The 12143-nt window shown below is 46.4% G+C and overlaps 1 protein-coding gene across 1 annotated transcript in view; it reads right to left on the reverse strand.

Moving 5' to 3' along the window:
• The window catches only part of KIF5C (kinesin family member 5C), a 153540-nt gene that overhangs the window by 49621 nt on the left and 91776 nt on the right, over window positions 1-12143 (reverse strand). Inside the window, exons 11-12 of the mRNA XM_046019619.1 lie at window positions 10764-10912; window positions 234-409 (exon numbers count right to left, since the gene is read on the reverse strand). Of these exons, the coding sequence (XP_045875575.1) occupies window positions 234-409; window positions 10764-10912 (325 nt within the window). The remainder of the gene's footprint in view (window positions 1-233; window positions 410-10763; window positions 10913-12143) is intronic.

Consider the following 12143-nt stretch of genomic DNA (forward strand, 5'->3'; position numbering starts at 1 on the left):
CCCTCCAGTCTTCCAATCAAACTTCCATGAAAGCTTCCACTTCGGAAGAATCAAGTTCCCCGAGTCTGCCCAATCAAGAGTTAGGATAGATATAAGGAAGACAGACATAGCATCAGCCTGCACCCCCCTACATCAGCCCTGTGGGGCTTGAAGCTGCTTCTGGCCAATAGCTCTAGGACCTGCCACCTTTAGTCTCAGTGCCAGAGTGAGGACTATAATCTTGGGCTACAGACCTTATCATCCAGCTGTCTGTAGAGACTGGAGATTTCCTCATCGTACTTCTCCTTCTCCTCTGCAGAGAGGCCAGAGACAACAGGAGCAATGTTGTCTATGATGGGGGTGTTATCACAGGGCTCCAGGGTCTTCTGGTCCTTTGCACTGATCTGTTCATCCTCGGGCACAGCTTCTCCTGCAAAGCACAAAAGGTTTTGGGGATTGAGGAAATTCAGCAAGTAACTGTACAGGAAGAGTTCCAAAAATAGCCACTCCCATGCAAAGCCACAGAGGACACAATCAGAGCTGTTGTAGAGAGTTAGAGCTTGTGTTCTCTCTATTTGACAAGAAATGTTGTAGTTAATTGACCAAAACTAGTCTAAGGAAGAAGAGGGCTATGTAATACTCCCTCTCTCATGATGCATGACTTAAGTACACGGCTTCCACCAACCACTCCCCCCCCACCCCTCCCAGAGAGAGAGAGATAGGGAGAGAGAACATGGATAGAGAGGAGAGGGAGAAGGAGACTCCCTGGGAGCCCAATGCGGGGCTCGATCCCAGGACCCTATGATCATGACCTGAGCTGAAGGCAGATGCTTAACACCTGAGCCACCCAGGAGCCCCTCCACCAATCACTCTTAACTTATACAGCTTGCAGTGACATCCAGAATTTTTTGTGTACATTTTCCTTTTGTTGGGGAATATTCTGGGGTTTTACTATAATCATATTCTATCTAGCGGTTGACTCCCAGGGAAACAGACTTCTGAGGCATCCTAATTACCAATTAATTAGGTTACTGTTTCATTAGGAGAAACAGCCAAATCAAGGAAATTCACCACTACCAAAGAGAACACTGCAGGGCCCTAATCCTCTGAATCTGAGAGTCTCCAAATCTCAAGGAGAAAACCAGGATAGCCCTGGACCCAGGAGCTCTGACTGACATAGCGCAAAAACACATTCTACTACCATCCTCTCCCCTAGGAGGGCAGAATTAATTGGCTCAACTGGAGAGTTCAAATAGAATAATTTCTTATGATGTCAAGTAGACACAGGAAAGAAAAAGCAGCCAACCCAGAATACCGTGCACGGACCCTGCACACCACCTCTCGGTTTGCAGACCAGCACATACCACTTCTCGGTCTGCGGAGCGGTGCTTGTCAAGGCCTTTGAAGGCAGCATTACCAAACTTGACTGTTCAAACTGAGGGGGAAAAGCGAAGTGGTCAGTGGCCTGGCTCCAGCAAGAAAATCACCTTGCGAAGACAGACGTCTTTAAAAGGAGTCTGCGAAAACCACGTGGCCCAACTGAGTCTCTCAAACATCATTTTGGAAAGCAAACCAAAACCAAATATGCTTTTCCATCACAATGTTTACCATCAACTTCATACTCAGTTTGCTGCCGTCAGTGAATATCTGCAACGTCCCAAGCCTCACCCAGTTCTCAAGCCCATAAAATGCGTTTTATGGAAAGTCCCCAGGAAAACTGCTCTAAGACAAAGGGAATTTCTCAAACAAACAAAAACCCGGATCCCCTCATCTGTGGCTTCATTAACAGTATGTATCACGCTTCAAGGAAGCCACCTGTAACTGTACACATTTATCTCAATATAAACAAAACACTTTGTGACGGGTTAGCTTTGCTGCTCAAGATTTCATTATCTCACCTGATAATTACAAAATGGCAGGAAGGCTTCCCTGTCAAATAAAATTAACATCCAGTGATTTCATTTTTGCATCACAGTTCCATTTGAGCAAAACCTGGAATAAAGTATTCCTTTGCTGAATAGAAGGCTGAGCCAAACCCTTTTTTCTTCTGACGCTCAACTAGACTGTACAGTACCTACGCTTTTTCTAAAATTATTGACCTGAAACAAAACCAGAATATCAGAGTAGCCTTTGAACTGAACCTGAACCAAATCAATATTTCATTCAGTTCCAATTCCTGGTTTAAAACATCTGTCAGCGACCTTAGTGTGCAGACTGGATTTCTTCCAGTTAAAGGATCTATATTCTCTACGGCCTGCTAAATCCACAGGCTATAAAAGCAGTACCATATTCTAGTTCCCAAGGATTTTTTTTTTTTTTTGCTTAAATATATATAGCTATCTTGTTCTTTTTTTTTTTTTTTTTTTTTTTTTTTAAAGATTTTTTTATTTTATTTATTTATTTGACAGAGAAAGAGATCACAAGTAGGCAGAGAGGCAGGCAGAGAGAGAGGAGGAAGCAGGCTCCCTACAGAGCAGAGAGCCCGATGCGGGGCTCGACCCCAGGACCCTGAGATCATGACCTGAGCCGAAGGCAGCGGCTTAATCCACTGAGCCACCCAGGCGCCCCTAGCTATCTTGTTCTAACCACAGATTACGTACACAAAATCTGAAAAGGCCCTGAACCTCTACCCCTCAATTCTGTTCCTTCTCCAGAGAAATCACCCACAAACATTTTCGTGAATCCTTCCCCTATTTGGGTTATGAGCATATCTCTAATTTTTCAGCGCTACCTTCTGAACTTTGTGAACAGGGCAATGCAGTGCAGCATGAACTTAATCTTGCAGCTTAAGCATGATGAAGGTGAAATTCATAATTTCATTAATTCTAGACCAGAAACCAGGCAGAACATGGTCCTATTATACTACACCAACTTGCCCCAAGTACAGAGGCGAGATACAAACGCAGCTGGAAGAGACCCAGTCCCCGTGTTCCTTGGTTCCACCTGGCTGAGAGCCAGGGCCACCACGAGGCTGGAGGGAGCTAAGGAGCCCAGAGACGAACCCTATAACCAGCAGCAAGTGATCCTAAAGCTGCCCTCTTGTCCCACTGCGGAATCACAACGTCACTGAGTACCACAGTTGTCCAAGGATAGTGCGGTTCATCAAGCCAGCCAGCACTGCTACGAGGCACCCTGAAAGTGATCAGCAGACCACATTAACATCCCCAGCGCTATGGCAGGACGCCGAGCCACACCACACATTTTAGCTGATCTAATTAATCACAAGCCCATCTCCTATTTCACCTCTTGGTTTGCTTTTTGGTAAAGGAAAAAACAAAATAATAATGCCTTTAACACGGCCTTGTTTTAGAGATTTAATTACCATAGTATATTTAAAAAAAACACAAAAGGTATTATCCTTTAAGGTCCATCTCTTACTCTGTCCTCTCCCTAAAAACTGTCAACTCTTCAGGCTGTGCAGATATTTTTATTTATTCTGAGATTATTGTTCCTGAGGTCTTCATAATACCTTTGTGGTTGTACTCAGCTCCAAAAATAAAACACAATGCAGCTACACAAGTCCCCTTCAGGTTTATTTACATTATTACTAAAACAATAGTCGAAACCTATAGCAGACTTTCTGGTTTCTCTTAAGCAATTCTACGAATCAAAGCACCAACATGTCACCTACAAAGCGACATCGAAACAAGGAGCTCTTCCCAGTTTATATTCCAAGGGTCGGGCAGTCAGGATTATTTTTTTACAATAGCCATTCAGCCGGAGAACAAAGCAGCAACAAGCAGGAACAAAAGCAGCAGGCATCTGTGGGAGAGCACAGCTCCTGCCCAGAGAGGAACCGAGAGCTGGTTTTCCCAAACACTGCTACCCTTCAAAGGACTGAGGAAATGACTTCCAGAAGTGTCCCTGCTAACTACACTGTCCAGCTCACAAACACGTCTGGGGATTGTAAATTCCCAACACTATGCGAGACCTGACACTAGGCAATCTGTCTCCATGGCAATCTCACTGCGTTAATCGAGACTATTCCCTGCGCTGCAGCGGACTGAGTCTCCAGAGAAGCCCCCATGAGGTGATTACGGAACAACTGATTGTAACAAGGCAGACAGCTGCAAACAAACACTGGAGGGGAAAAAATGTAAAATCTGGTGTGGGTGGGGCAAGGGAGACCAGAGACGGGAAAAGGACCACCAAACGAAGAGGTGCATCTATTTTTACTTTTATCCCCCTTTTTGCATTAAAAGCAAATTTTTCTTGGTTCATGCCCTGAGGCTTTATACCTGCTGTCTATAGGGAAAGAGCTTATAATACTGTAAAGCATCTGATTTTCTACAATGAAAGCTCCCCCCACTCCCACTGGAAAACTTTCCCTTCTTTAAATAAGCATTCTGGCATTTCCTATTGTCAGATGTAATTACCTTTAAGGACTAAAAAGATTTGTGTGTACACAGGAGCATTCACTTGGAGCACACCTACAAGCTTTGCAGAGCATTTTAATTATAAAATGAAAACCTCCCGGGGACATAAATAGTGTTTCTACAAAAAGTAAAAATCCATCAATTGCAATAAACAAGAATGACAGACTAATCAAAAATACTCGTTAGGGTTATTAGTTAAAAATTCTAAAACAGGCTTTTTGGGTTTTTTGTTTTTTCAAAAAAATAAGAAAGAAAGAAAACCATTAGACTGCCAGTAATTCATTAAAATTTCACACATGAAATCGCAACGAGCTAGTTATCCTTTTCATAAATTGAGCCCCTAAAGCCTCTGGAGAACACAGAAAGGTAATTGCATCCTCTCTGCAACTCCAGGGGCCGAGGTTTGCTGGTCACTCACAGCCTCCATCACAAACCACAGATCTGGCAATGGAGGTGCTTTCTTTTAATACCAATTAAACAGACCCAGTGGCGGACCTAATGGTAAGTGATTTCTATATCAAAGAAACTAAAAGGAAATCTTTAAGTTGCCAGATGGGTAAAGGCAGCTGGCTACAAGATGTCATTATATAAATGGGAGGTTTAAAAAAAAAAAAAAGGTAATTCCTTTATGGGATTATTTTGCACACAAATAGCATCTCTCACCCTAGTTCCTAAAAATATTGTAAGCAGCTTAAGACATTTTCTAATCCTTTCTAGAGTAATTTTCTAATAAACTGGTCACCCAGGACTCTGAAATCTCTTTACAGTCCTGACCTCTTGAATGGCCCACTGTTCTCCTAGCGGTCAATACTTTTATTAGTGTTAGACTGTGCTCTCAAAAGAAGAGAGTCTAACAGATGAGATGTCTCAAATGAAACGCTAACTTCAGAGCTTCTACTGGAGTCATGAATCCGGGGGTGTCTGGGGGGGTGCGCGGGCCAGCATCTTGGGTATCTTTAATGCTAAAAGGGCAGATTGTGTGGGAGCTACAGAGGCCACACAGCCCCACAAAGCCTGGGATCAGACTCCAGGTTGCAGACTGAGCCAGCTGGGGAAACCAAGCCTGCTGGCCTGGCAGGTTTTAAATTGTGGAGAACGAATCTGTTCTAGAGATTGCCGATTTTTCCACGCCTTCCCAGCCTGTGATGAAATAATTTCTTTGCATGACTTCAGCAGATGGGGTAAATCTACATCCATTCTGTTATTTACTATTATATTTAATTATTCGAGAGACACTGCAGATGTGCCCTATTGTCGGGTCATTTCTCTGCACTTCTGACACCTGGATTTTTCAGGGCCTCCTTTTCTGACTTAAGCTCCTATAAAACAATATTGCTTTTTAAAGGACAAAATTCAAAGAAGTATCAGAGAAGAGGGCATGTATCAATACTGATCCGGCAGCAACAGGAAACTGTGGGCCCATCCCCCTTCTGAGGGTCACAGGCCTGGGCCCTCAGCCCTCCCTCCCTAATTTGCCCATCAAGGGTCTTCTGGACAGACTGCGGGGCGGGGTGGGGGGGGCCGCGGCGGTGCAGGGTGAACTGGGAGCCGTAATTCACAAGTGCAACCATCTAAATCTATCCCCATTCACAGGACTGTTCAAGTCCTTTCCATATACATGATGAACAAGGCACAGAGCTAGAGAGAAAAAACAACCCTGCTTCCGACAATTGCCCACTCCCTCTATCTGTCCTTAAGCAAGCAGGCTGAGTAAAATCCCCGAGGCTGCAGCAGCCCACAGAGCTTCCAGATTCCAGGAACTGTCAATTGATTTCAGCCCACGAGATGTCACTAGCAGATTGGACTGGACAGGTGTTTTCCAGTCATGCGACACCCATTCTCATTTCAGCACCACAACTTCCTAGTGAGGAACGATCTCTCCCGGCGCGCGCAGGCTTGGTCAGAGGACACGGCAGAGGGTCCTGGGCTTCCTCAGCCTGAGCACACCACCACGCTTGGTCTCTCCCCTCTCTCCGGAGCCTCTGCGTTCCAAACAGATAATGCGAGGAAGGGGGAGAAAACTCAAGAGGGCACCCACACCAGGCGGGGCCCCCAGGAGCCCAGTCTCTGGAGCAGCCCCAGCTTTGCCAGATGAGGCTGGCTGCTCAGCTGTTCTTCGGTTCTGCGAGTCATTCACAGACTTCTCGTGCTTTCCTGTTTGGTTTAATCTAAGCAGGGTCAATTCCTGTCCCGTGCAACCCAAGGAGCCTGGCCCTGTAGCGAATGGAGTGGCTCTCCTTATTCCTTCTTTATAAAAACAAGGCATGAGCCCCCCTTAAGCCAGCACGCATATGCCTTGAGCCTTGCCTTAATGCCAATGGCAGACATGAATTACGGCTGGGTGTGATTATGTACATCACTAGTCACCGGCCGTATTGTGAGAATCAATGTTCTAATATGCCCACAGGAGGAAACTGCCGGGCTTGCATTTTGAAGTAGCCCATGAAGCTACAAGGAGTTGAAAATTGGTAGCAGTGGGAAGGGGTGGGGGTCTGGGAGAGAACCAGCCTCTAGGCATGGAGTAGGGTAGTATTTCGTAACATCTGAATGACGTTGGGCGGGGAGTGCCCTGTCCTGCCGCACAGTCCCGTTGCCACCAACTATATCAACTTCTTCACTTTACATGACCTGCCTGGATCCAATCTGTCACTGCGACGTCGTGTTCTTTTACGTTTCTGACTCCCTGGCTTTCCTGACTCAGTCTACAGAACAGCAAAAAGGGGAAAGTACAAGCCTGTGTACACACGCACACTTTGTCTCAGCTCCGCTCGTTCTCTCTTGCTCTCCCATGGCTGGAGAAGAGCAGTCAAACTCCTAAAATTATAAACACGCCATACAAGGACAGACCCCTCTTCCCCAGCGAAGAGTGCAGCCAGCGGACAGGGCTGCCTTCAGTGGTTCAGCCCACAGGGTGGCAACATCAATACCCAGGAATCGCTGAGGTGAACTCAGTGGCTGACTCCTACAGGTTTAGAGCCAATGTGTGTGTCAAATTTCAAAAGAAAGCTGGAAATATCCTGCCACTTGGGTTTTACTGGAGGGGACTTCCTCTTCTCGACTTTATCTCCCAAAGTCCCAGCTCTCCAGTTGAAACAAACCACCCATACTCTCATGATGATGAGGAATGAGGCCTGGTGCACGGGACACTGTTGAGGAGCTTCTGGTCCCTTCCACCCTGGTGTGGTGTTTTTCATGCTCCTCTAACTGGCCTAAATACAAACCACTTGGGCTGTGCGCACACTGCAAGACGGTGGAGAGACAATGAACCTCACAATCAGCTGCCCTACGTTCAGATCCCTGCCGTGTCACCGAGCCACCGTGGGCAAGACACTTAACTGACTGAGTCATCCAGGTGTTCTCCAAAAAATTACCTTGAAACATAAATGTGGGGCGCCTGGGTGGCTCAGTCATTAGGCATCTGCCTTCAGCTCAGGTCATAATCCCAGGGTTCTGGGATCAAGCCCCACATCGGGCTCCCTGCTCAGCAGGGAAAGCCTGCTTCTCCCTCTCCTCTCCCCCTACTTGTGTTCCCTCTCTCACTGTGTCTCTCTATCAAATAAATAAAAAAAAATCTAAATAAATTAATTAAATAAATGAATGAATGAATGTTAGCTTAGGAGGACAGGAGAGCTCTGCAGATCCCCTTCTCTATTACAGTCATTCAGCGATTACACGGTAATGGTAGAGGCGGGTCTCAGGACTCTCTCCCTCTTCTCTTTCCTGCCCTCTCTCTAGAGGCCCTACCCCTACCTATCCCTTCCTGTACTTCCTAAAGCTCTACTGCCATTTCTTTCCCTATCTCAACCCAGGCCTCTGAGCTCTAGACCCTTGGACCTAACTGCTTATTTGGCATTTTCACCTGGATATTCCACCTCAAACTCCCCTCCTCATCTCCCTTGTCTCCAGTCTGGTTCTTCTCTCGTATTTGTTTTTTCAGTAAACTGTTCCACCCTCCATTGAACATGGCAGGCTGGAAAACTTGGCACTCTATCTCTCTAAAGCCAGCTCCTCACCAAGCCCTGCTGGTTTTATCTCCTAAACACCTCTCTGGTCCATCCATGTCTCTCCCTCTCCATTGCCTTCTCAATTCAACTACTGTAACCTCATCCCTGGAAGACCATCCTTGTTCCTGGCCCGCCTCCTACCCTCTCCAGTCCATCTCCAACACAACCAATGGATCTTCAAAAATGCAAATCTTATCATATGATCTTCAGTTGAATATCCTTGAAGGGCTTCTCGTTGCTAGATAAAAACCAAAATACTGAACAAAAACTGTTTAGCCCTGCACAGGACAGGTCTGCCGACCCCCTCCCCTCATCTCAGGCCTGTACTGCCCCTCCCCAGCTCACCACACTGGACTTTCTGCTGCTGCCCCTCCGGGTTGTTGTAAATGTGGCTCCCTCTACCCCAACCCCCACTTCTCCTTGTTGTTCCTAACTGCTCTCTTTCTCTCAGATCTTATTCCCTAGGCTGCTTATCAGGGGACGCCTTCACTGACTTCTCAGTATAACTAAAAGTTATACTAACTTTCAGTACCTTCTACTTTCCCTTTTTGGTATGCAGCACAGACACATTTATTGATTGTGAAGTCTGTCTCCCTCATCGGACTATAAGCTCTGTAAGGGCAGAGACCATGATCGACGGCTCACCCCTTCCACTCCAGCAATGGATTAAACATGTGTTTACATAACATACATCTACGGAAGTCTGTCGTGTGCCAGAAACCATACGAGAGTTTTCGCGAATTATGTACATAAGGATTTATGTAGGGTCTCACCCTGTGGGACATGGAAAACAGTGTATTTCTGAGTAGATCTGCACAGTGGACAAAGTGGGGCAAACAATTAAAATGATGCCAAGTTAAAAGTCCAAAAGTAAGGGGAGAGTGCCAGGCAGGAGGGTGTTAGGCAAACAGGACAGCGGGCTGACCCTAGAGGACAAAGTTGGAAGAGGCACGGTGGATCGCAGGGGGAAAGCTTGGCAAGGGACAGGACAGAAGAGAAAACAACAAGGCTGGTTGCCTACTGCGCAATGTTCTAAGGCCAGTCCCCCTCCCTGTACCAAAAGGCTTTACTGAATGTTCCAATTGCCCAGCAGAGAACTGACCCAAGAGGATCCCAGAAATAGAACAAAATTTCATACAGCCGCTCCCCGCCTTGCCAACCATCCCTCCCCATTCTCCTAACTCCTGCCAAATCGCAAGGAATCATCCACCGGCCCCAGGTGCTGAATTATTCAATTATTCTAGCAGCTTTCAAAACATGTGTGCAGCTAGAAAATCTCCCAAAAAGAAAAGAATTGTGTTATTTAGGCTACTAGGTCATTTCTTGAACCTCTCTTGAATCCTGCTTTGCTTCGCAATTGTTTTTCCATTGAATAGTACGTCACTGGCACCCCACCTTTCCTAGCAAAAAAACAGCGGCAAACACAGAATCACAAGACCATCCACCACTAACTCTGTGGTTACACATAGGCGGGTTCTACCCCCATCCTGCCTAGCAGCCCCCAGGCTCCTACGCTCACCCAAGAGACTGAGGTCTACGTCAGTGCCTGGAACTCGTAGTGGACAGTGGACACAGCGAAGAATATGGATCTCCAGCTATCCAATCTGCCCCTACACACACACCAACCTGCCTATTTCAGTTAAAGCAACAACAACAACAAAAAACCAGAGAGATTTCTACCTTCTAATTCCATCACAATGCTAAAATTCCTGAAATAATCTGTCTGCGCTTGGATCTGGAAACCCCTCTTCAACGCCTCACCCACAACCCACCCACCCAGTGTGTGTCAGCTGTCTGAGATATTTTCTTTGAGTAGAACAAACCAAAGAGAATGTTTTTGGGGAGAAAAAAAGAAAAAAGAACGAGTCATGAAATAAGCCTGTAAGACTCCATTTTAGCACAGAACTTCATCAGGAGCCTTCTATGTCTGGCTCTGAAGAAGAAGAGCACAGAGATCAGCTGGCCCCTGAAAATGCAAATATTTGCCAGAGGTGCCTTCTAACCCCAAGTCAATTATAAAACTCGCACAGGAGTGAATGACATTTTTCATTTAATCAAAAGTAGTCTGAGTCTCAAAGTCTCAGACGCTGCACTCGAAACCTCAAACATGGCTACCAGAGAGAATTACACTAACATATAGCTGAGCGGCTCACTGAAAATAGATAAAGGCCACCTTGCAAATAGCACTTGCCCACACTAAGCACGCCTGTCAGCCAAGTGACGGGGTCGGGTGGGCAGCTTATCTACGTAACGAGAAAACACCACTCATTCACACAGGTTGTTGCAAGGCAGGACCAAGCTCCGCCATCATCCGGTCCTTCCCAAAGTGTCCCAGGATACCAGCTGTCCCAGGAGAAGGAAACCACACGTTCATGCCTCGTTCTTCCTCTGCATTCTTCCTCACCGTTTCTCCATCTGTTCAGCTCCATCTCCAGATGCTGGATGACATTCTTCAGAGTCTTGTTTTTCTCCTTCTCCTTTTCGTATTTCTTCTTCCACTCTTCTGCTGTCAGTTCCAGATTCACAGAGACTGTGTTCTTGATGGTCTTCGCCCTGGGGTCAAAGACAGAAGGGAAAGATTCTGAGAGTAGCTATTAGATTAGCTAAATCATGAATACAATTAAGCCTCAAATACGTTGCATCCAAAGACTGGAACTGGGGGGAGCAGAGGGACCCTGGGACCTACCGCCTCCTCACTCTGTTACTGGCATCACTGCCGCTAAAGGCTCCAAGCTCACCATCCCCTTTTCCCTTTTCCCTCCTACCAGTCTAAATACCAAGGCTTTTCCCTTGAATTGTCTCCCAGGGCCACCTCTTTCTCGGTTCCCCCGCCACCATCTTAGTCTATGTTGTCAGCCCTGACTTACGGCCGGTCTTTCTCAAGCATTCAGCATCCTCCTCGAAGCATCCTGCACGGCCCTGCCAGGTTCGTCTTCCTACGTAAGTTTCCTTTCTATCTTAACATTTATGAAACACTGAGGATATACCAAGACAACTGAGACAAAGTCTGCAGCCTTGCAGAGATTACAGGTTTTCATACCAATAAACCACAAGCTGAAGTAATGCAAGCAGTTGTTTCTGTTCTCACATTTGGTACCTAGAATCATCTCCAATGCACTGAACCATGTCAACACATGTTTTCCGGGACAGGTGGGTCACTTAATGGCTTCAGGCCCAGCCAGGTGAAACCACGGCTCCCCTCTGAGCACATGACCCCCTCGTGACAGGCCGTTGCCACCATGTAGGAACAGAGGGCCCACTAACTCTCAGTTCATCCCATGTTTCAAGGAAAGTCAGCACTTGAATATTTTTATTTGTATCTCTCAGTTTCAAACAATTTCCCCCAAATAACAGGTAGGGCAAACAAACATGTCTGAGGGCCACCATTTTGTCATTTCCAGTATAAGAGACAGGAGTGACTTTCCAGGGCATAGGGCTGGGGGAGGGGGATGAAGCTACAGTGGATGTCTGCGTGGATCCACAAGTGACTCAAGGGAGCAAGCGATGAGAGCAAAGGCAGTGGCAACTCCGGCTCACCTACACAAACGAACACACAGGCAGACTTACCGATGACAAAGGAAACTGACCACGACAGAATTCCACTTATTATTTACTTCTTTTTTTTTTTTTTAAAGATTTTATTTATTTATTTGACAGAGAGAGAGGTCACAAGTAGGCAGAGAGGCAGGCAGAGAGAGAGGAGGAAGCAGGCTTCCTGCAGAGCAGAGAGCCCGATGTGGGGCTCGATCCCAGGACCCTGAGATCATGACCTGAGCCGAAGGCA

The sequence above is a fragment of the Meles meles genome, chromosome 9, assembly GCF_922984935.1.
Source record: "Meles meles chromosome 9, mMelMel3.1 paternal haplotype, whole genome shotgun sequence".
Taxonomy (NCBI): domain Eukaryota; kingdom Metazoa; phylum Chordata; class Mammalia; order Carnivora; family Mustelidae; genus Meles; species Meles meles.